At 35.2% G+C, this 21902-nt stretch overlaps 2 protein-coding genes across 2 annotated transcripts; one reads left to right on the top strand and one right to left on the bottom strand.

Moving 5' to 3' along the window:
- On the top strand, window positions 1-7353 carry LOC110101647 (60S ribosomal protein L35a-3). The gene is made up of 5 exons (XM_020829634.2): window positions 1-149; window positions 253-288; window positions 382-610; window positions 721-763; window positions 7128-7353. The coding sequence occupies exons 1-4, from the start codon at window positions 118-120 to the stop codon at window positions 760-762; spliced, it is 339 nt and encodes a 112-aa protein (XP_020685293.1). The 5' UTR covers window positions 1-117; the 3' UTR covers window position 763; window positions 7128-7353.
- A 1559-nt stretch (window positions 7354-8912) lies between these two features.
- On the bottom strand, window positions 8913-16800 carry LOC110101653 (protein phosphatase 2C 51). The gene is made up of 3 exons (XM_020829646.2): window positions 16105-16800; window positions 12291-12396; window positions 8913-9899 (listed from the first exon to the last, which is right to left on the bottom strand). Exons 1-3 carry the CDS (start codon window positions 16759-16761, stop codon window positions 9607-9609), a joined length of 1056 nt encoding a protein of 351 aa, XP_020685305.1. The 5' UTR covers window positions 16762-16800; the 3' UTR covers window positions 8913-9606.
- Window positions 16801-21902: the final 5102 nt, after the last annotated feature.

Here is a 21902-nt window from a genome sequence, read left to right as displayed (position 1 = left end):
TTTCATCCCCTTCGTTCCCCCAGTACTATATGACATATCATCCCTAGATCCACTAGGGTTTCTCCGTGCTACCGATTCTTCGCGCTGTTGCTCCGTCGACCGAGGTTCCCAGCAAACATGGTGAAGGGCAGGCAAGGCGAGCGCGTCAGGTCAGTTAAATGCCGTGGAGAAACCTAACCCTAATTTGATTTACTCTTTCTGTTCTTATGCATCATCTTGCTCCCTGGTTCTAATCCCTTTCTTCCGTTTCAGATTGTACGTTCGCGGCACGATACTTGGCTACAAGAGGCAAGGATTATGTATTCCAGATTAATAGATTAGGTTTATGAGCTTCTGGTTGAATTTCTCTGGCTGTGGATCATAATGTTTTGTTGATGACAGGTCGAAGTCAAACCAATATGAGAATACGTCGCTTGTGCAGATCGAGGGCGTGAATACCAAAGAAGAGGTGGGATGGTATGCTGGTAAGAGGATGGCGTATATCTACAAAGCTAAGACGAAGAAGAACGGCACGAATTATCGCTGTATTTGGGGGAAAGTTACCCGCCCTCACGGTAACAGTGGCGTCGTCAGGGCTAAGTTTAAGACCAACTTGCCTCCTCAGTCCATGGTTAGAATTGCTGTTGATATGGCGTTCTTTTGGTTTGCATTGGGATCAGGCAAACATTTGTAAACTCGCATGTTTATCTGAGATGTTTTTTTTTTCAATTTTTTATGCAGGGTCGTAAAGTCAGGGTCTTCATGTACCCGAGCAACATTTGAGGTGAGCCGATTATTTCCTGTGTTCCGAACGTTTAATATGTTTTTACCATGTAATCCGTGATCATTAACTTGTTGAATGCTTTTCTTATTGAATTTGTTGCAATTAGTTTTTTTAGTTGCAATTGTTTTTTTTTGTTTCATTTAACTTGTCCTTTTTTATCTTATGGATCTTCATAAGTTTGTATCAAAGTATTCGTGTCATGATTATTCGACAAGTTATACACTGATTGTTGACTATTTAACACAACCCTCTATTTTTCTCATCCAGGACTTGGGACCTACCAATGACATTGTTAGAAAATATTAGAAATGACTTTTCTTTATTAGATCAAAATGACAATTTGACTCTTAGCATGACACAATGGGGAAACATGATTCATGTAGCTGACCCCATGTAGTGGGATAAAGGCTTGATGATGATGTTGTTGTTGATCTGCATAAGTTTGTGTGGATTGTTGTTACCATGAACTTGAAGCTACACAACTGGGTCAGTATGTAAAAGTTATTAATAGTCTCATGGATTTTAAGGTGTGCATTCACATATTATCATCTTGTATATAAATTACAATATGGTAATTGATTTGTGATTTATTTGATTGAAAAAGGGATTTGTAGGAATAAATTTTTTTTTTGTGCAACATATTCAAAACAATCCAATATTTCCTTTCCTGTGTGCTTCAAATGTTAGGATACTGGTACCAAATGTTGAATTTCTCTTTGTTTGGAGGGGATTTTTCTTCTATCTTATTACCATGATATGGAATGAATAGTTTGAACTACTTTCTTACATAATTATTACATAATTTAAGTAAAATTTAAATATTTATTGCATTGTCTGGGTCAATCTCAGTTAAATTTCATTTGAATGTTTAAACCTTGAACCTTTCCTTTTTCCAGCTCAGTATCCGATTTGACTTTTAGAACCTTGTTTACGACAGTGGATAGCTACAACTCTTTATTTGTTTCCTTGTTTTCTTTGTAGCCAGAATGTACTCTTGCGGCGAAAAAATTTGTCGATATAGTTTTCTTTAGATGATCAAAAGCTAATAGGCTCAATCGCTTTGTTATGGTAGTGTACTACTAGTTATGTATTTATACTTTCCTGCGGAATCCATTTAGGGTTAAAACATTTTGTTACAATAATTATTGTGAGATTTTACCTGTTTTGTAGCTAACCAGTGAAGGTTAATGCATTCCATTGCAACAATTAATGTAGGATTTAAACATTGGATTTTAGTCAATGCTGAATTTTGTTGTTTGTAGGTTGGCTAGATTTCAAGTTTCTATTTCATGTGATTTTATGTGTCGTTATCAATGGATATAACTTTAAAGGGGTTTTAATTTCTTTATGAATGTGTCTCTGAGCATGTAAAAGAGGATCTAATTTCTTACGTTTTTTTTTAATAATTTGATTCAATAGATGTTAGGTGGGATGGAATTTTTATCTACCCTTATAACTTTTTTGAGAAAGTTCTCTCTTTATATCAATACAATGCTTGGTTTTTCTTTGATGATTCATATTTTTCTTGTTCTCACGCACTAATATCTAGTAATTTGCATGCTTCTCTGATTGATTTTGATTGAATTTGGTAAGATGTAGCTTTTGATTTTGGCATGACTCAATTAAACATATGATTTTATCTCATTTGAATTGATATGCATCATTTTTAATAGCCAATTATTGAAGTATCCATTGTAGTGGTAATCTGCAGGTTTCATTGAAGGGAATGAGCATTTGTTTGAATTAAGGGGTTGCAAATTTTAAATTTGAGAGGTTGCACTTTCTTTTAAGCATCACATTGCAAATCTGCAATAAGAAGCCTTGTACTTGATACTGTTTTTTCATTAGTTTTGGAATGAAAATTTGAGAATGCACTTTATGTTGATTAGTTTAAGGCATAATGACTGAGTCAATCAACAAAAAATAAAAGAAAAAGAAATGATGCAATCTATATTTAATTGGGTAAACTATTGTTCTTGATAATTACAACATGTCTATCATGATTTATAGTTATAGGTATATTCTTATATTTTGATTGGAGTTATAATCTTAGGGAATTTTTCACTTTGAAATGAGTACTTGGAATATTTCTTTAAATGTTAAATCTACATGTTTTGAAATGAAACATAAACCTAAAGAATAATATTTTTTATTTATTGAATGTATGGACCATCTGCATGATAATATAAGAATTGTAAGCAAGTTGACGATGACATCTTTGAATTTTAAGCAAGTTTTGAATGTCTTGTAGCCAAACATCATGTCTTGGATATTTATGTTATCATTATCTATGTCATTAGGTCTTAGGAAAGACATTAATGATAAATTGAAATATAATTCTCCAAAAACACTACTTGAAATTTAATATAGAGTTTTGGATTTCGAGGAATATCATAACTATTCTTTTATTAGTGATATTTTTAAGGAAAAATAATTTTCATCTTATCTAAAGCATGTCAAACCCAGATTAACTCAAGAATTATATGCGGTTGAATTTGACCTAATTGAAGAGAACACGGTTCATGAATATTTTTTTGTTGATAAACTATATGTTAAAGAAGATTTGCGGCTATAGTATGAATCAAAATCTTATTTTTCACTTACATTAGAACATGTTAAACTTGAACTTATATGTGAACTAGTGATAGAATTTAAGTTTGAAATCATATGTCAACCATAATTTATAATAGAAAATGAATATATTAGTGATTGTAAACAGAATAAATTTGTATAGGTTGAAGTTGATGAATCAATTGAGCAATTTGACAAAATAATTCTTGAGACAATTTATGTTGATATTGTTCTTATGATGTATGATTAAATTAAAAGTATTTTTACTTTTGATTCTTAGTCATCTAATCTACAAATTCATGAAAAGAACCAAACGGAGAGATTAAAGCTATCACCCTATCAAAATATTCATGGTGATTGTCTTTATAAAAAAAAAAAGAATATCTATCTATTGAAATAAAAAATGTAGAATTCATCACAGCTAATATTAAGCCATTTGGATTAGTTTTCTTTATATAGATTGTTGGTTCATATGATATGTTCATCACGTTTGTGTGGTTTACCAGCTATCAAGAGAAAATTATGTAGCCTAATAAACATCACTTTTAAGTTTTATTCATCATTTTTCTCATTTAGGAGGTAGTTGTTTGCTCATTAGTAATAATAAAAAAATATTATTTTTTTAGCATTTTTCACTCATTGCTTCACATCATATTGCATCATTTATTGAGCATTTGCATGATTTGTGTGAACTTTTTTGTAGTAAACATTCTATTAATGATGAAAATTTAAGTTTATTGAAAATGTTAATTGGAGATAAATGAAATTCAAACTAAAATATAATGTAGATTTTGTTTAGGATTCCTCGAAAAAATAATTGTTGGAAAAATGTGGGCCATATAAAGTCATACATTGGGATGAATTTTAACAAGTGTTGGTATTATTCTGATTTTATTATACCATACATATAATTTTAGTTAATATGATGTTAATAATTGTTATTTAATGTTTTTAGAAGCTAAGATGACATCTATGATATATTTAATAATTTAAACCTATAATATAGATAATAGACATATAAATAAGGATGCAGTTCAAAGTTAAGGTTTGGTGGTTAAAATGAAGAAGTGCCTCAACAATTATATGATAAGAGGATATTATGTATGTTTAGAGGTAAATTTTATAACCACAATATGGTCGACGAAGTATGGATCTGAATATTGGCCTATAATAATGGTAGTGTGATATCTAAGTTGAGTGGCAGAAATTTGAATGTTATGATTTTTGTGTGTGATAAAATTATGACAGATTAAATTAATGAATGATTATATTAGAGAAAATGTTCGAGTGACATCTATTGAAAACAAATTGAATAAAAACATACTTGGGATTTTGGCTTGTACAATGAGTGATAGAAAATGCACTGATTAAATGAATCTCTAACATTTGTGTCTGAGATTAAGAAGGAAAATTGAAAAATCTATGGTTATATTACATGCTCAACGAGAACGAATGAAAAAATTGAGAATTCATAAGGCCAATCCTAAATATATAGGTTAAGGATAACATTAATGATGCAAATAAGTTAGAAATATCATAATAAAATTGGCATTATTTAAGTTTTAATTAATGTTATTTGGCTTCATATCATAAAGTGTTAACCAATGCTTCGGTTTTTTATATTTTAACACCACCTCCTTTGAAATTCATACCCAACATAATCTATAAGATTCTTATATTTTCATGCTAATGTTATTTTCTTGAAATTATTATTTGAGATCCACTACTATTGATAGATGTTGGACTCATGCATTAACTTTCATTCTAATCTTGTTTTCTGAAACTACTATTGTTGTAGCTATTAGCATCTCTATTATTGATGTGAACACTAAGAGACTTGTGCATTGATGCAAAAAAGTTTGCATGTTTTAACACATGAATTATTCTCCAGGAGACAGAATAACTATGCACAAATCTAAACCCTTAAAAGTATGAAATGAATCATTTCAACGTATCTGAATTCTTTCAATTCGGGTATATAGATTCCAATTGCTCTTGTTATTGTTTGAGATTGTTTTTTGTGGTGCTTTGCCACATTTTATTGTTGTGTAACAGTAGATTATGGAGGCTTAGGTGGATCCATTATCGAATTTTTAATTTGGTTGCCTGTTATAGACTTATAGCACCATCTTACAAAGTTTGCAATAATTGTCAGCGAGGAAGTTGCAATGATATGCGATTTCGTCTCTTACAAGTTTCAATTCCTTGGTGATATGGCTCATGTTTAACGAGTCTTTTGATGAATCATCTTTTGTTTGGTTAAAGTCAAATTTGCTTTAATTCACTTTACATGCGTTTTAATTATATTATAGTATTTCCTTAGTACATACTGTTTAGATCAAGTGGCGGTTAAACTAGTGATCTTTTGAACCATTTGGCTAAGATTTTTAATACTTTCTAATTTTTTTTTTTGGTTTATCTATATTTTTTTTAATATAGGCTGGATTTAATTCATCTATTACCCTGATCTTATTATATTCCTGAGCCTCTTGGCTAAGAGGCCCTAGAAGCTAAATTGGATACACAGTTCTCTGTCAGGTTGATGTTAGTATTAGGAAATATCCAGACTGATCTGGTTAAGTTGGTAGGTCAGGTTAGATCAGGTTGATTTGAGAATTCTGACCGGGAATCAAACCCAAAACAAATGTGGGTTGAGCGGGCTCTTAGGTTTGGGACTCGGTCAACTTCTATATAGATTTAATACGGGTTGGGTTTGTAAGTCCATTCAGTCCCACTTTGGTGCTTTGTTTCTTGTGACATGCAGAGCATGCATCTCTATGCGTAGAGCTGTTGACTACAGGAGCACACGTAGAGAGCGGTTGATCACAGAGTACATTGATGTGGACACTATTTAATTAGAGTATAAAGTTGTATATATATTGATGTGTACTTGATATGGTTGCATCATAGGAGTAGTAGCTGTGAACACCTAACTGAGTATGCAATTATGGACTCTTGATGTTTGCACTGAGAGTTAGATGCAATGTAGCTCATCTTGATCAGTTGGTTGGGAGCTTTTGCTACCAATCAAGAGATTTTGAGTTTGAAATTTACGTATATGTTGTGCTTGAGTTTATCTTAATCGGCCTAAATGAAAAAAAAGAGAGTTATTTACATAGTCCGTGCTTAATAATTAATGCTTGTTCATAAATAAAGGTTTTTTTGGGACTACTTTTTTTACTGCGTCTTAAAGCATCTTTGTACTAAAAATATGTTTTAAGAAGCAGTAAAAAAGACATCACAAATGAAGTCTAACTATCTTAATAAGTATTTACTATGTTTTAACAAATAGTAGACATTTGAATTAATGGAATGCTGCAGCTCCATTGTTTTTGTGGCACAATTCAATGTGTTACCCTTTTTGCTTACACGAGTTTTTAAAAATGAACTCTCAAATTTGCGGGTGATAGGGGTGCGATAGTGCCTTTTGTTAGGATTAGTTATTCTGTGTGGACGTCGAATGCCGTCTGGAGACAAATCAGAATGCACCACGTCACCCCTATGCTAGGTACCGCCACTCGGTACTGTTGACGCGGTGCATTCTGGTTGATCTCCGGACGGCGTTCTGCATCCGGTCTCCACAGAAAACAGAAAAATTTCTCCTTTGTTAGCAGCCTGTGTGAACAGAACTCATTAAGAATTTAAGTGTAAGTTGAATATTTCATTTTGCTTTGTTTTGAATGATATGAATGTATGAAAACTTGCATGACATTTGTATGATTGAGGTATGCATTTTTCTTTTGTAAATACATAGTTTCAGTCAAACTAAATTGCCCCTTTTTTTTATTTTCAGGGGGCATTCACGCTGCTGCGTTGCTGATGCGGTCTACATGGATTTAGTTAATAGCTGATCTCAACCTTTAGCATTTGATTCATAGTTTTGGTCTTTGTTTTCGAACGCTATGCAGTTTACTTTCTTGGTATGGAAGGGCGATTCAGTTATGCTTTAAAGTTAAATGAAATGTTATTTATGGTACCCATTTAAATTTTATGTGCTATGAATTTTCATTATATCAACATTTTTTTTTTTGTATGGTCCTTCTTAGAAAGGCCAATGTGGACCCAATGATTTTAAGGAAAGAATATTGGGGTGTCAAAATGGATTTTAGGGTTGGGTTCGGGTTTAACGTAGAATTAACATGGCTCTCACTTGTCTGACCTAAACTTGACATGATTAGTTAAATGGGTTAGAAGTTTGCACCCAAATTCAACCCAACTGCAACCTGATCAGCACGATTCGACATGCTAGTCTGAGTGCTAGCGGTCCTGTTGCGTGAGCGCTACACACGAGCACAGATGATAGGGCGAAGGGATGAGTGCGATGGATGATAGGACGATTGTGTTTTGGGTTGAGCTTAACTCAGACTCGAAAATACACTCGAGTTAAAATATAAAACTCGAATATGATTTGTTTTTCAAACATGTTAACACATACTCATAATTTTTGGGTTAGCTTCGCCGTGTCGAATATTGACATTCCTATGTTAGAATATAAAACTCTTAACCGGGAAAATTTTGGGTTGGGTTTGAGTAGGGGTTCCAATTATTGCCATGACTTGGTCTTGTCCGGTCACCGGAATCACAATGGCAGCTTAAAATGGGATTGCAAGAGGGTTTGTGGGTCGGGTTGGGTCAACCTGATAATCTGCACGGGTCGAGTTTGTTTGTGCCATGCAGGTTAGGTTTGGGTTGACCCGGTTAGATATGGGTCAGGTCAAGTTGGATTCAAATCCGACCCTTCTTGACACCCCTAAGTTTGAGTTTGTTTGTGCATTAACATCCCTAGGAAAAAAAATAGCTAAACATTTAAATTCAATGTAAAAGTTATAATATAGAATTTTGATTGGTTCAATAAATTATTTTAAACTCAAAATAAATCAATCAGTTTTTGCTCAATTATTTTGAAATTCCGGTGAATTTCAAACTTATATATCGATAATTTGGTCTGTTGAAGCTGATCTGCTCAAATTTTCCAATTTCCAGCAAATTTCAAACGTTTATTGACTTCAATCATGTACTGATAATCACGGCTATTAAATAAAAATTGCATTTTTTAAAGTTCAGATCAGCCGTAGCCTTAGGTTAATATAGATGTTAAATATTTAAATAAAATACAAAAATTTAACTGAAATTAATAATTACTTGTTAAAGGATTTTTGTAAGATATATTTTTAAATTAATCGAATCACTCATAATAAAATTTTATTTTTTATTAATATTATTATACATTAATTATAAATAATTACAAATAACAAAATATTAATTAAATCATTATATACTAATAAAATATTAGAATTTTCGAATAGTTATGTTTCAAATAACATTTAATGAACAGATCAAAGTTCAACCAAAATGGCATATCTCACCTTTAAAGAGTTTCATTTTCATAAACAAAAAATACATCCAAATATCTTAATACAAATTATATGAAACTATATTTAAAAATTACCACTTTTACTTTTAAATTAATGCAATAAAAACTTTTACAAACATACAATAAATTCAATAAACTTCAAATCTATTTACACATTTTTTTCTTTCTTTTTCAGCAGGCAAATAATTCAAGGAGCAAACAAGCTCTCAGGTAACCTTGCAGTGTTGCTTCTTAAATTCTTGTTCAACCAGTTGGCAAAGGCAAGATATCATCTTTGACACAAAAAAACCTCAACAATTTGGGAATTTTAGAAATTACATTAATTAAAAATTTGATATAACTCTAAAAACAACGAGAAATTATTCTGTACAAAGACATAACTTTTCATCCGAACTCCAATAAAACGAAATCATATTGCTCGTACACGCCCTATTTATAACTCGTACGCAAGGTGTGTGCAAGCCACATGACTTCATTTCATTAGAGTCCTGACACGAATTACGTATGAACTCCGCACAAAATAATTTCTCCAAAACAAAAGCCTCTATACACCCACCAACCCAACCAGCCAGGTTAAACCATCAAAGAAGCCTTAGCCTCAAAAACACATTCAACCCTCCCTCTCTCCTACAACAACCTTACACTAACTCTTCCTCCTCCATTTCCTGAGAAAAAGATCAAAATAATCCCTAAATTATTCCTAAAGAGTCATTTAGTTCCACACTCTAATTTATTCAATTTAGTCCCCCATATTTAAGAAATCTGGTAACTAAACTAAACAAATTAAGTAATTGAAACTGAAACAACCCACACAGAAAAAACCCAGGAACTATTTTAACAATTTTCTCTTCTTCTTATTAAAAAACTTCAGAACAGAACGTAATAAACGTTACTGGGCTTACTTCAACAACTGCACAACGATGATGCTTATATTATCTCTGCTGCCTTGCGACATAGCAAGCTCGGCCAGTAGATGAGCTGCTTCAGCAGCTGATTGCCCGCTCACCATATGAGGAAAAAGCTTCGCGGCCTGTCCAGACAAGCACTGTCTTGTAATTCTGCAGGCTACTTCGCTGGAGATAACGTCCCATAAGCCATCGCTTGCGAGTATGAGGAACTCGTCCTTCTCGTTCCGCTCTGTCATTGTTATCTCCGGTTCAGCTGTCACATAGGGCTTCAGGTAATAGTCCCCTGCAGCAATATAATCATCAATTCATCATCTTGCTTAAGGATGTATGGAGTTGATAGCTGAAAAGCCGTTTTAAGAAGCAGTAAGAAAGCTGTCCCAAACGAAGCCTAAAGCTTATGAAATAGTTGAGAAAACATTTATAGTAGATTATGAACGAGTAAAAAAAGATTTTCTTATTGCTTTTTAAAATTATTTTTTTTTAGCTTAAAAAAATGTTGAGTTAGAAATTTTTGTATAGAAAGCTGGTTTAAAAAGCAGTAAGAAAGCTGTCTATCCCAAACGAAGCATTAGACTAGAGAACCAACCGTGAGCATGCTCATCCGGAACTAAATTCCTCGACAAATGGACTTCAACAATGTTTTCAACCTGAATTCAAAATTAGTTGGCCTGGCCCGACCCAACGAGTCAGTACAGTACTGACTCGATAAAGTGAACTAAATGACCAGGTCTGGCTGATCTTCAGAATTGGGCTCCAGATCTAGAATGCAAATTGAATTGCCTGGGGTTTGAGCCTACTGTAACAAAGCCAACCTGGGTCTAGTTTAATTCGAGAGTATATATTCATAGCTTTATCTTTAATGTTTATTTACAATGTAATTCATTAGTAATTCAGTTTACCTAGAAAATGTGAATATATATTCATTAAAAGTTCTCTGCTCCATCCTAAATTCCTAATGAAAAGTTAAATAGGAAGAAAATTATATTGGGTCAACATTATTACTCCCATGTCCTTCTAAAATGAAAAAAAAAAAAATTCTTATCAACCTAATAATAATAAAATTCACTGGATCCCTCAACCAAAAAGGAATGGTGAAAGCTCAGTTCATTTCAAATCTTCTACCTATTTTAATTTCTGTCCTTCTCATTTCCCTTTCAAGTTTTACCAAATAGGGTATTGACTCTTGAGATTCGAAGCTAACAACTCTAAAGCGAAAAGAAACACGTTACGTGATTAGAAACCATACAAAAACCTATCAAATAAACTCATAATGGTCGGTCGATAGTGCCAAAGGGAAAAGAGAAAAGTCGACCCCACAGACCACCTAATATTCCACTTCCCACCGTCATAATTTCTATAAAGATTTCACTCGGTACAAGTAACAGGTATCGTGTCATCTAATGGTCAACATTGTAGGGACAAAATGGTGTGGAAACAATCTAAAATTGATTGGCTTGATAAATGGATTTCTTCCCATGTTTTGAATTGGTGATTAGACATTCCGGGCAACCATTTTGCTGTGTTACAGCTGCTAATTTTGAAATATGAGAATATTCCTAAGTATAATAGTGTATGAAGGTAAGTCACATAAGAGACCTAAGTACACTCACTAGTAGATGGAAATCAATCAAATTAAAATCTTAAACTAATAAGTATGCTTACCACTATTTTCACTACCATCTCTCTCTCACATAAAAACTTTTTTAACAATATCACATATTAAATTATATAAAAAAAACAACTCAAAATATTGCTCAACTATAATAAAAGATATCAAGATGTTGGGCCGGTTCTCATTGGGCTGGCTCTTTCTACCGGAGGGGGACCCGCCCCCTCCCAATGAATGCCGCCCAAGCCTAGTGGACCCCACTAGGAAGCAAATTAAGGAGAGAGAGAGGGGCGGCTAGACGTTGGAGAGAATTTTGAATTAGGGAATTATTGTATTAATAGTATTGGTTATTTAGGGTTAGGGTTATGCATGTTTTGATTTGTGTTCTCTTGAAGCTTCCTTGGTGTCTTGGGCTCTAGACTCCTTGTCTAGAGATTTGGGAGAGACCGATCCTCCTCTTGAATTGAGGATCACTTGGATCTTGCTTTGTGTTTGTTTGGCTTTGATTCCCCAATATTACAATCTATCGTTTTGGGAGTGATTTCATTCATATTTTTGCATTATTCCCGCTGTTTTTACCAATTATCGCTAGGGTTGTTTGCCAACTCAAGTATTTCCTCTTGGATTTCTTGCGATCTCCAGCATTTCCTATCACAAGACTGATTGGAGTCACAAAACCCATGAAGCAATTGATTCCCCAATCAAATCATCACTTCATATCACTTCAGAAAAGTAAAAAATCAGGGGCCCATATTAAACATCTGTCAACTCAAAAGTTAAAGCCAATGGATGATAGCTACTACTGCTGTATTAGAAAATTAACTATTGCTTTACTTTTTCATACGGAACTAATCTCCAAGTCTTAATTGGATCTTACCATAATGAACATCAAAACTCCACGAGAAATGGAATAATCCCCCATAATAATAATTTCTATATATAATAGCATTACGAACGAAATTTTCAACGTTGGGTTAGAACCTTGAATTGTCCACAATTGTGTATACTAAATGCCAATAGCAAAAAATCTCTACTCCACATGATATTCATAAGATCTCTGCATACCTATAGATCGGGAAGTGGATAGCACTCCTAGGATGCGATAACCATCCCAATTGATGACCCTTCCTCCTGCTGCTTCTACTCTTTCCAGTTCATCAGGTCTGTTAGGCTGTGTAGTTTGGAAGACACGTATATTTTAGTATTTCTGACATCTAAGGAGAGAAGGCGAATATAAAAAAATAAAAAAGGCCGAATTAACTCATTATTCTATGCTGCAATCGATAGAGAACTTAAGCAATATTGCTCTAATCAAGAGAGCAGTATCCCTTATTTACAATAAATATAAATAAGTTTTACTTTCTAAGCAAAGATTATTTTAGTCAACTAATTATCTATGACAAAACTTCATATTTATGTCCTGAGATGAAGTAGATCTAAAAAGTTTACCACAAAAAGTCTAATGATCTAACCATGCAAGTAAGCCGAGCGTACATAAATATCTGAAATCTTGCAAACTTATCCATGGAAATCGCATGTTCAAGTAGACAACATACTCGATGGTATAAAATAGGTGAAATTATTTTGTGCGGACACCGAACGCCGTACGGAGACCAATCAGAATGCGCCATATCACCTCCTATACCGCGGTTCGGTACCGCTGGGTGACGTGGTGCATTCTGGTTAGTCTCCGGACGGTGAACTGCGTTCGGTGTCCGCACAAAATAAACTCACGTAAAATAGGGCTTGCAATTAGAATCAAGATGATAGAAGCTAGAACAATCATGCGTGCTCCTTTAAAAGCAATTATTTGATCCAATATATGAATAAAGATAACTTTCTTTCAAAAACCTAGACATAAGCCTAAATTGCAGTAGAAGAATCAAGATCAACTAAAGCTTAAATGACTTGCCTAATAAAAAAATAGCACCATGTAAATTATCAGACTGTTTTCATCCAGGAGTCACAGTAGCATCCTAGTTCATACTCCCATTAAAACCCCCAAAAGAATCTAGATTGCTGTATATAAAGCTCCAGAACAGTGATATTTCTTCTTTCGATCAACTAACAAAGAAACTTAAGTAGCCTACTTTCACCGATAAGTAGAGGCATGACCTTTTTACCTCCATAACACTTTAATACCTCCAAAACCATGCGCCTAGACAAAAGCTAACTGTATCTTATCCCAAGTTTGGATGAGAAAGATTGATGGTTCATACTAGGTAGGCAACCCAATAATAGAACTATGCCCAAACAAATAGGCTTTATTGAGAATAGGAAAGTAGAATAGTTTCAGATTGTAATTTTATGAATAATAGAGATAAAACAAGATAGGAAAGAAAATGACAAGCGAAAGTTAAATAGTCTTTGTTTTTCAAAAACCAAATAAGTAAAGTAGACTTGAGACCAAAAGCTATAAAAATAGGTGTGAGTGATGACGTAATAGTCAAAACTAGGGCCCAAATACTTGTAATAAATTATTATCAATCATTAGAATGAAGCCTGCATAGGCTCAACTGCTTCTAGACACTAAATTTAAAAAAATTAAATGTCCCAAAGTTTGACTCATTTCCTTGAAAGGATGCAATCTTTATTTTAATACCATACATAATAATTAAACCAAATCTCAAACAAAAATCTTACAGCAGAAAAGTAGACCACAACACCTCATACTAGTTTAAGGTTTCGATGATCCAGCTAACAAATTCCAGCTGATTATGGCCGGCTTAATAACCTAGCAGTTTGGAATTTTGCTCACCTTCATGATGGTGAAGGTTCAGAAGTCAATTGATTGTGAATTTTCAGTTCAATAATTACAACAACAACAACAACAACATCAAGCCTTTATCCCACTACGTGGGGTCGGCTACATGAATCATTTTTCTCCATTGTGTCCTATTAAAAGTCAAATTCTCGTTTAAATCTAATAAAGAAAGGTCATTCATAATATTTTCTAACCAAGTCGTTTTAGGTCTACCCCTACCTTTCTTAACATAAGTTAAATCTAATACCTCTACTCTCCTAACCGGGTCATCACAAAGCCGCCGTTTTATGTGACCAAACCATCTAAGGCGACTTTCAGTTCAATAATTGTTAAAAAAAAAAATCCAGCTGATTTCAAGCAAGAACATCAGTTTCAAATAAAGAACAAAACTGGTTAGGTTCGATGCAGGGTCACAGGTGTGTGCATAATGGGTTTATAGAAAGTTGGGTATGAAATGGGTTTGGGCTCATGGGTGTTGCACAAATTGTATGCAGAAGTGTAGCAAGAATAGGTTTTAAATAGAAAACGTAACCCTTTAATTTGGAAGCCACTTTTGTAGAATTGGTCTCATATTCTTTTAAAACAGAAAAGTTTTGTTAGAGTTACTCTTTTGATTGAAATAACCAAAAAAGAAAAGGATAAAAAGACTAATAAGCTAAATAATAGTCAATAAAGAAAAATCAATGTATCATGCATAAAATTTACAATCCAAAACATCATTTTGATCCAATAGACTTTAATATATAATAAAAAGTTTCAATAATGGCATCTTCGGAATTTTATTTTTATTGAAAGTGAGGCGGAATCATATTTTCCTAAAAAATTAAGTTTGTAATTCTCAATAATAAATTCTACTAAAATCTACAGTGCTGCAACGTTACATGCCAATATGCCATCAATTGGACAAATTTATATAAAATATTGTCCTTGTTTGTTGTGCTAAACTTTTTTTAAGTGTTTTATTCATTTATTGTTTTTTTTTTGAATGAGTTTGCTTAGGTTTCACCTATTTCTCAACATCCAAGTAAAGAAACAAAGCAACGCAATGAGAAAATACAAACTAGTGGGGGCTCCCCAATGACCCATACTGGATTTGCCCATTACAATGGTTTTCATATGTTTAAACATTAATAAATAATAATAAATATTGTCCTTGTTTGTTGTGCTAACCTTTTTTTTAAGTGTTTTATTCATTTATTGTTTTTTTTTTGAATGAGTTTGCTTAGGTTTCACCTATTTCTCAACATCCAAGTAAAGAAACAAAGCAACGCAATGAGAAAATACAAACTAGTGGGGGCTCCCCAATGACCCATACTGGATTAGCCCATTACAATGGTTTTCATATGTTTACATTAATAAATAATAATATTATTGAATTGCTGCCAATTAGAAGGACACTGTCATAAACATGATTCCCACATCTATAATTTATGAAATATAAACCAGCAGTTATAACTATGTAGCCTAATCATAGAAAAAATGGCAAATAACCTAACAATGGAAAAAAAAAGGCAAAGGAATTTCAGGAATAAACGCATCAGTAATAACAGCTAATGAGAAGCAAGCACAAAGTAGAAATATTTTATTTTAAACTCGTTCAATGGGATTTAGATCTAAACTGGAGAGGTGCAGTTAACTCATCCTATTAGTCCAATTCACTTTGAGCAGCTAGGATTACATTCATTAATTTTTATTTTAAGAAGATCACATTAGTTTAATAAATTTAATCCAAGTGCTCGAAGTAGCTAGATTGGACATCTGAATATGACAGGTGCATCCCTATAGTTTTCAATGCTAAATGAAGGGGATCCAAAAATCCATCAATATTATTCAGATATAAATCTTAGCAAAAATATAAATATCTTTTTGACAATGTTACCTAATTTACACAATATGGCATTATTTTTTTTTTTGGGAATTATGGCATTATTTTAAAAAGATCAAACAGTCTAGAGCACCTTTACATATCATCGTAATTGACGAACACTTAAATTCTTTCAATGAAAGTTATATATATTATTTATAAAATTAGTATTTGAAAATTTCAACAACAAAATCAGCAGCAAGCATGTAAGCAAGTCAAATAATTCTTAGAAAATTGGCGCGAAGCAAAACCTTGTGGTCAGTGGAGAGCGGAACAGCGACTCCTCCACGACAGAGAACCGCTCTCGAATCCCCACAGTTGGCCACAAATATCCTTCTCGTCCCCACCACCGCCACCACCGCCGTCGACCCCATAGTTCTCTCAGCCGCCTCCTCTCCATCCGCAGCCACAGCTGAAACCTCCCCATCCACCTTCGCAAAGCTAGCCAACATCGCCTCCCTCCACTTACTCTCCTCCTCCCTCCCCTCCTCAATCTCCACCACCTCCTCCGCCAACACGACGTGCATCCTCTCCCGACAAGCCCTAGCTACCGCCGCGCCCCCGTGCCCATCATACACCGCGAAAAAATCATACTCTCGGCCCACGAACGCAGGCTCGATAGACACCTCATCCTCCATCTCCCTCCGCCGTCCGATCAGCGACACGCACCCATGATCAGACAGCCCTGATTCTGCTGACGACGGCGAGGTGGACTCCGAAGAAGAACTAGACATCGATCTATCCTCCTCTTCTCGCATCCTCTTTACCGGCGCATCCGCCACATCTCCAGCGGCTTTCATCTGCCGCAGATGCATACGTCGCAACCTCGCCGACTGCGCCTTCTTGCACAGAGAAACCTCCTTTTCTTCCCCTCCCTTCATCGCCGGCAAAACTATCTCCTTCCTCATCTCTTTCTCCTCCTCTCTCTCTCTCTCCGATAGTCGCAGTCGGAGAAGGAGAGAACGCTCAGGGGTTCAGAATTATTAATAGGAATTTTGTTTGGTCGATGAGAAAAAATTGGCCGTTGGATTGAGAAAAGGCGAGCGATGCATGACACGTGTGAATAAAGTACAGGCCCGTGCCGCAGTCTCATCACGACGTGGATTTTCGAGAAAGACGTGGACGGCCACGATCGAATTTGGTAGTGCACGTGGTCGTCGTGATGCTAGGGTAAAAGATATTGGCCCACGACCGGAGATTTGAATTTGGACCGGCGTGGAGTCGAGTCGGGCTTTTGTAGACCGGAGGGGTTGGGGCAGGATCGCCGTCCACGTGTGGACCTGCGGTTTTGTTAGGTGACGTGTGTAGATGGAATGGACTTGGGAGGGCGCATAGAAATAAAATTCATAAATGAAAATCGTGCGTATATTCTGCGGGGGGGAAATAGCCGAAATACAGTGGAGGGAGGGCTGTGGACCAGGTCCACGTGCCGTGAAGTGCTGGATTTAGGGAGGAAAAAAAATTAAAGATGTCCTACCAAACAAGGTATGTGAGTTTTTAAAAAATATTTATTTCTTTCAAAATCAAAATTAATTGAGATGATAAACTACTCACTTATTATTATATTTATAAAATTCTTTAAAAAATATAAGCTGCACAACTACCGTTATTTCTCTTAATAGTAGGAGAAGGTAGCTTATTTAAATTTTTTGATTGAGAGTTTTGACTATTAATTAAGAAATTTTAAAGTCGAGTTTTGTATATATGATATGTTTATGAGTTTTTCTTAATTAGAATGATTATTTGTTTCAAAATAAAGATTCGAAGTTAGGTTAGAATGGGGTTTGATCATGATGATTATTGCGGGCTAGAGTGTTTACGGCGGTAAAGTAAGAAAAAAAGTTTCTCTTAGCGTTGCACGAGTATCCATCACATAAATAGAGGAAAAATATACATCATAATTTTTTTATGTGAAAAACTCTTGAAAATGGTAAAAATCACGGGGAGACGCCCAATTAAAATGATTCAACTAAAATTTGAATAGATTACAAATAACTGGTTCGTTTTTGAAATTGAGAACGATTAAATTACAACAATCAAACTTCGGGTTGAAATCTAGTGACGAGCAGAAATCAGACAGAAATCTAGTGAAGTTCGGTGGTCGGGCAGAAATCTGGCCAATTGGCGGCCGAGCGAAAGTCCAGAGTTTGTCAGCAGCCGGACAGAAGTCCGGCGTCAATCGGTGGCCGAGCAAAAGTCCGACGATGGTTGATGGTTGGGCATTGGTCGAGGAGGAGTTTTGTGCAAGAGAACTCTTATTTATTTCTCTTCCTTCTTTTTCATTTTCTTCCATGAGAAATGATGAGTCTATTTATAGTTTTTTTAGAGTGTCATGACCAATAGATAGGAGGCAAATTAAGGATAAGTTGGAATGGTTTGAATGGATGACTGATATTGATCCCATTGACCATGGTCCATTTATTGGGCATTTGAATGTCTTAATGATATCATAATTTGACAATCTTGGGCTTATTGGATCTGTCTCGTCGAGCTGCTCGATTTGACTATAAGCATGTCACATTTGGAAATCGTTTGGTCATCCAATTTATGGTTTAAACTTTTCAAATGTGCTTTGGGTTTTCATTTTGGACCCATTTGGGCTCAAATTGAGTTGAATTTGGTGTCGTTGGGTATGTATTTTTGAGACGTTCAGTTCGGCTATAAATTTGCTGAAATCGGAGTTCAGATAATCCAAGATTTAATTTTGAAAGTTTTTTTAACTTTATTTTGCTTCGAGATTCGTGCATGATCAAGATAATTTTTTAATAATATATCAATGATCAAACCTTCTTTTTTATTATTGCCATTTAGGCTATGTTGGGAAAACTTTTTTACTACTTCTTAAAACAACTTTTAAATACAAAAATTAAATTTTTTGTAATAAAAAATTGTTTTAAGAAGCAGTAAGAAAATTATCCCAAACAAAATCTAAGATCTTGTCAGAAGTCTTAGATGGCAGATGCCTGCCTTACATAATTTCTTCAAAGTAGCATCCAAAATTAATTATTTGAAAAATCTCCCTCTTCTATCTCTATTATTTGAAGATTATAAAAATGTAGTATTTTATTCAATTATGATATTAAGTTAATAGTAATAATAAAAAATTTAAATATTTTCAATTTTAAATCCTATCACAAATAAATAAATAATAATTCTAATAAGCAAAATTCTCACACTGCAACACCATTAAAATTTATAAATTATACTTAACTTCTTAACCACCGTTTAACTAAACTCCAAGCAAAAGTAAGAGATGCACCATTAATCAAATATATTCGACCTATCTTTGATCATATTTTAATAAATTTGATAAAAATAATTTGCTGAACTCCCTCCATTTGTCTTAATAAAAGTAATTAGGCCGATCGGTTGGTCCCTTTTGCCTTGATGACTACTCTACTAATAAACATATTTAATTATGAACTATTAAAATTATAATTAATAATTGGTGATTACTCAACCTAAGCTTTGGAATTGGGTGAGAGTTTCTAGAAGTATCTGTTCATCATTTGGTATTAAAAATAGGTAGGAAAAAAAGCAAAAAAATAACATAGAAAAATTCATCAATGGGTTAATTGATAATGAATTTAAGGTCATTAATCTTATTGGCCTTTCCCTAAAATGTTGTTTAATATGAGTTGTTTTATGAAATTTGGAAAGAAAAATAAATTGCGTAGCTTTCGGGCTTTAAAGGTTTTGAATTTATATTGAGATTATTATTCTATATGATATTTTAAATTATATTAATTTTCGTGTATAAAATCTAGAAAATTTGAAGCATATTTATTTTGTAGAGTTGTGTTAGGACATACTTCAAGATTTTGTAGCAATTCACTGAGAGATTTATAGTACGGGTGTCAATATTTGACTCGACACAAAAACCTAACTCGAACCTGACACGAAAATTTTGGGTTAAACCCACCTCAATTTCGAAAACGGTCGGCTTTGGGTTCCCGGATTCGACCCGTTTGAAAAAAATGAGTTGGGTTCTGGTTGATCTGGAAACTAAAAAATGACCCCAAAACGTGTCTGCATGCGTCGAGTAACCGCGTTGCCCGTCGCGTCTTCGAGTGAGTCAAGGTCACGTCGCCATCTCTTCGTGTGAGTCAAGACATGTCGCCGTTGCGTCTCCAGCTGCCTTGCCGCCACTGCCACTAATATCCGTCCACGTCTACTGTCCACTGTGGCACCACCGTTGCCGCACCGCTGAAGAGCTGATGCCATCGCTATCGTGCCGTTGGCGGTGTTGCCGAGCCTTTGCAGCTGCTATTACCAGGTCCACGGGTCGGGCCAGGTCAACTCGGTAACCCGTGTGGGTCAGGTCCAGATTGAAAAACCTGACCCGTTTACAAAAATTGGTCAGGTTCGAGTTGACCCATTTAAACTCAGGTCAACTCGAGTTCGACAAAAATCAGACCCTGGACTCGATTTTGACACCCCTAGTTTACATCATAATTTAAGCGACATAAAGCCTGTATTACAGTATGATGATTATATGAGCAATCACAACCTATTAGTTAACTACATAAGGGTGAGTATTTGACTTATTACTCTACGATAAGCAGTTACAGGGTTTGCAATTTTATAAACTTTGCCAATCCTTGCATGGTTGTGGCAGATGAGTTGATGTTGTGTTGCTGAGTAGCAAAGTACGCAATGCATATAGGCTTGAGTAGCCAAGTACATAAGGTCAATTAATTTCAAGTTTCACCTTTCCTTTGTTATTGTCCAATCTTTGTGTCATTCTGTCAAGAATTTAAGTCACCCTCAATTTAACTTGGGTTGATTGACCTATTAATTAGGTAGACCAGAGTTGATTGAGGGTTGATTTGGGTAGACTAAAGTTGACGAATATAACTTGATAGAGTTATTGATCTTCTATGACAAGGATTGTAGAGACATGGCTTATGACACATTTTGAGACCTCCTTAACTACTATCTCTTTTAAAGATAACAATGTGATCGACTCCCTTTCGATATGGTAGCCCGAGTTATAGCTAATGCTTACTACTTAGATCTTTCCTTCCATAAAGAATTTTTAAAATTATGAGTGAACATATTGTTGTGTCCTGGAGCATTCACGGCGGCAGAGAAATATATAGTTTAACGTCTTAACGTTGTACAAAGATCCAACATGCGCACAGGTAAAAATGAGAGTGTGTTGCGTTCATAAGAGACACAAGAGTTTTTACGTGGAAACCCCTGAAAAGGGTAAAAAATCACGGGACCTGGCCTAGTTCTTAGGGAGAAGGCCTTGGCTTGAATTACAAATGTGCGTCATACAGAGTGCATTACATGGTGGGAGTTACAATAACAAAATAGACATGTTTGTTTAGTTGGAATGACCATAGTTAGCACGAGACAGGGGTCTAAAAGATCGTAGTTGACAGGAGACCGGGGTCAGAAAGACCATTGTCTGGTGATGGAGGTCGGAAGCACCATAATCAGTAGGAGATAATGGTCTGAAAGATCGTAGTAGGAAGGAGACATGGGTCAGAAAGACCGAAGTAGTTAGGAGACCGGAGTCAGAAATACCATTTGTCTGGCGATGTTGGTCGGAAGAACCGTAGTAGGTGACGGAGGTCGGAAGGATTATAGTCGGCGGTCGATAGTAGTAAGGCGGTACTCTGGTAGAACTCTGGGCATGAGGTGATTGCCTAATCGAAGTTCGGGCCTCAGGTGTTGGTCTAGCAAAAGTCTAGGCCTCAGGTGGTGGTCCGACAGAAGTCTGGTCGTTAGGTGGTGGTTCGGTGGAAGTCTGGGCCTCAGGCAGTGGTCCGACGGAAGTCCGGACCTCGGTGATGGTCCGATGGAAGTGAGGGCCTCAAGTGGTGGTCAGGCGGGCGGTGTTCCGGTGGAGGTGAGGGCTTCAACTCAAGTGGTGGTCCGGCAGAGCAACAACATCAAATAGTGGTCTGGTGGAGCAACGACGTCAGGTGGTTTCCGGTTGAGGTGAGGGCCTCAAGTGGTGGTTCGGCGGAGCTCAGGGCCTTAAGTGGTGGTTTGACGGAGCGACGACGTTAGGCGGTGGTCCGGCGAAAGTCTGGGC

The sequence above is a fragment of the Dendrobium catenatum genome, unplaced genomic scaffold (genome assembly GCF_001605985.2).
Source record: "Dendrobium catenatum unplaced genomic scaffold, ASM160598v2 fragScaff_scaffold_1336, whole genome shotgun sequence".
In the NCBI taxonomy this organism is placed as follows: Eukaryota; Viridiplantae; Streptophyta; class Magnoliopsida; order Asparagales; family Orchidaceae; genus Dendrobium; species Dendrobium catenatum.
Note: the sequence above shows the minus strand (reverse complement) of the source record. Positions and strands in the feature narration are given on the sequence as shown.

What these genes read in the sequence shown, in the direction of transcription:
- LOC110101647 (XM_020829634.2), top strand. Translation starts at nt 118, where the DNA reads ATGGTGAAGGGCAGGCAAGGCGAGCGCGTCAG. An exon ending in AGGCAAGGCGAGCGCGTCAG is followed by an intron (nt 150 to 252) that starts GTCAGTTAAATG and finishes CTTCCGTTTCAG; the next exon opens with ATTGTACGTTCGCGGCACGA. An exon ending in ACTTGCCTCCTCAGTCCATG is followed by an intron (nt 611 to 720) that starts GTTAGAATTGCT and finishes TTTTTTATGCAG; the next exon opens with GGTCGTAAAGTCAGGGTCTT.
- LOC110101653 (XM_020829646.2), bottom strand. Translation starts at nt 16,761, where the DNA reads ATGAGGAAGGAGATAGTTTTGCCGGCGATGAAGGGAGGGGAAGAAAAG. An exon ending in CGCTCTCCACTGACCACAAG is followed by an intron (nt 12,397 to 16,104) that starts GTTTTGCTTCGC and finishes CAAACTACACAG; the next exon opens with CCTAACAGACCTGATGAACT. An exon ending in ATCCACTTCCCGATCTATAG is followed by an intron (nt 9,900 to 12,290) that starts GTATGCAGAGAT and finishes ATATTGCTGCAG; the next exon opens with GGGACTATTACCTGAAGCCC.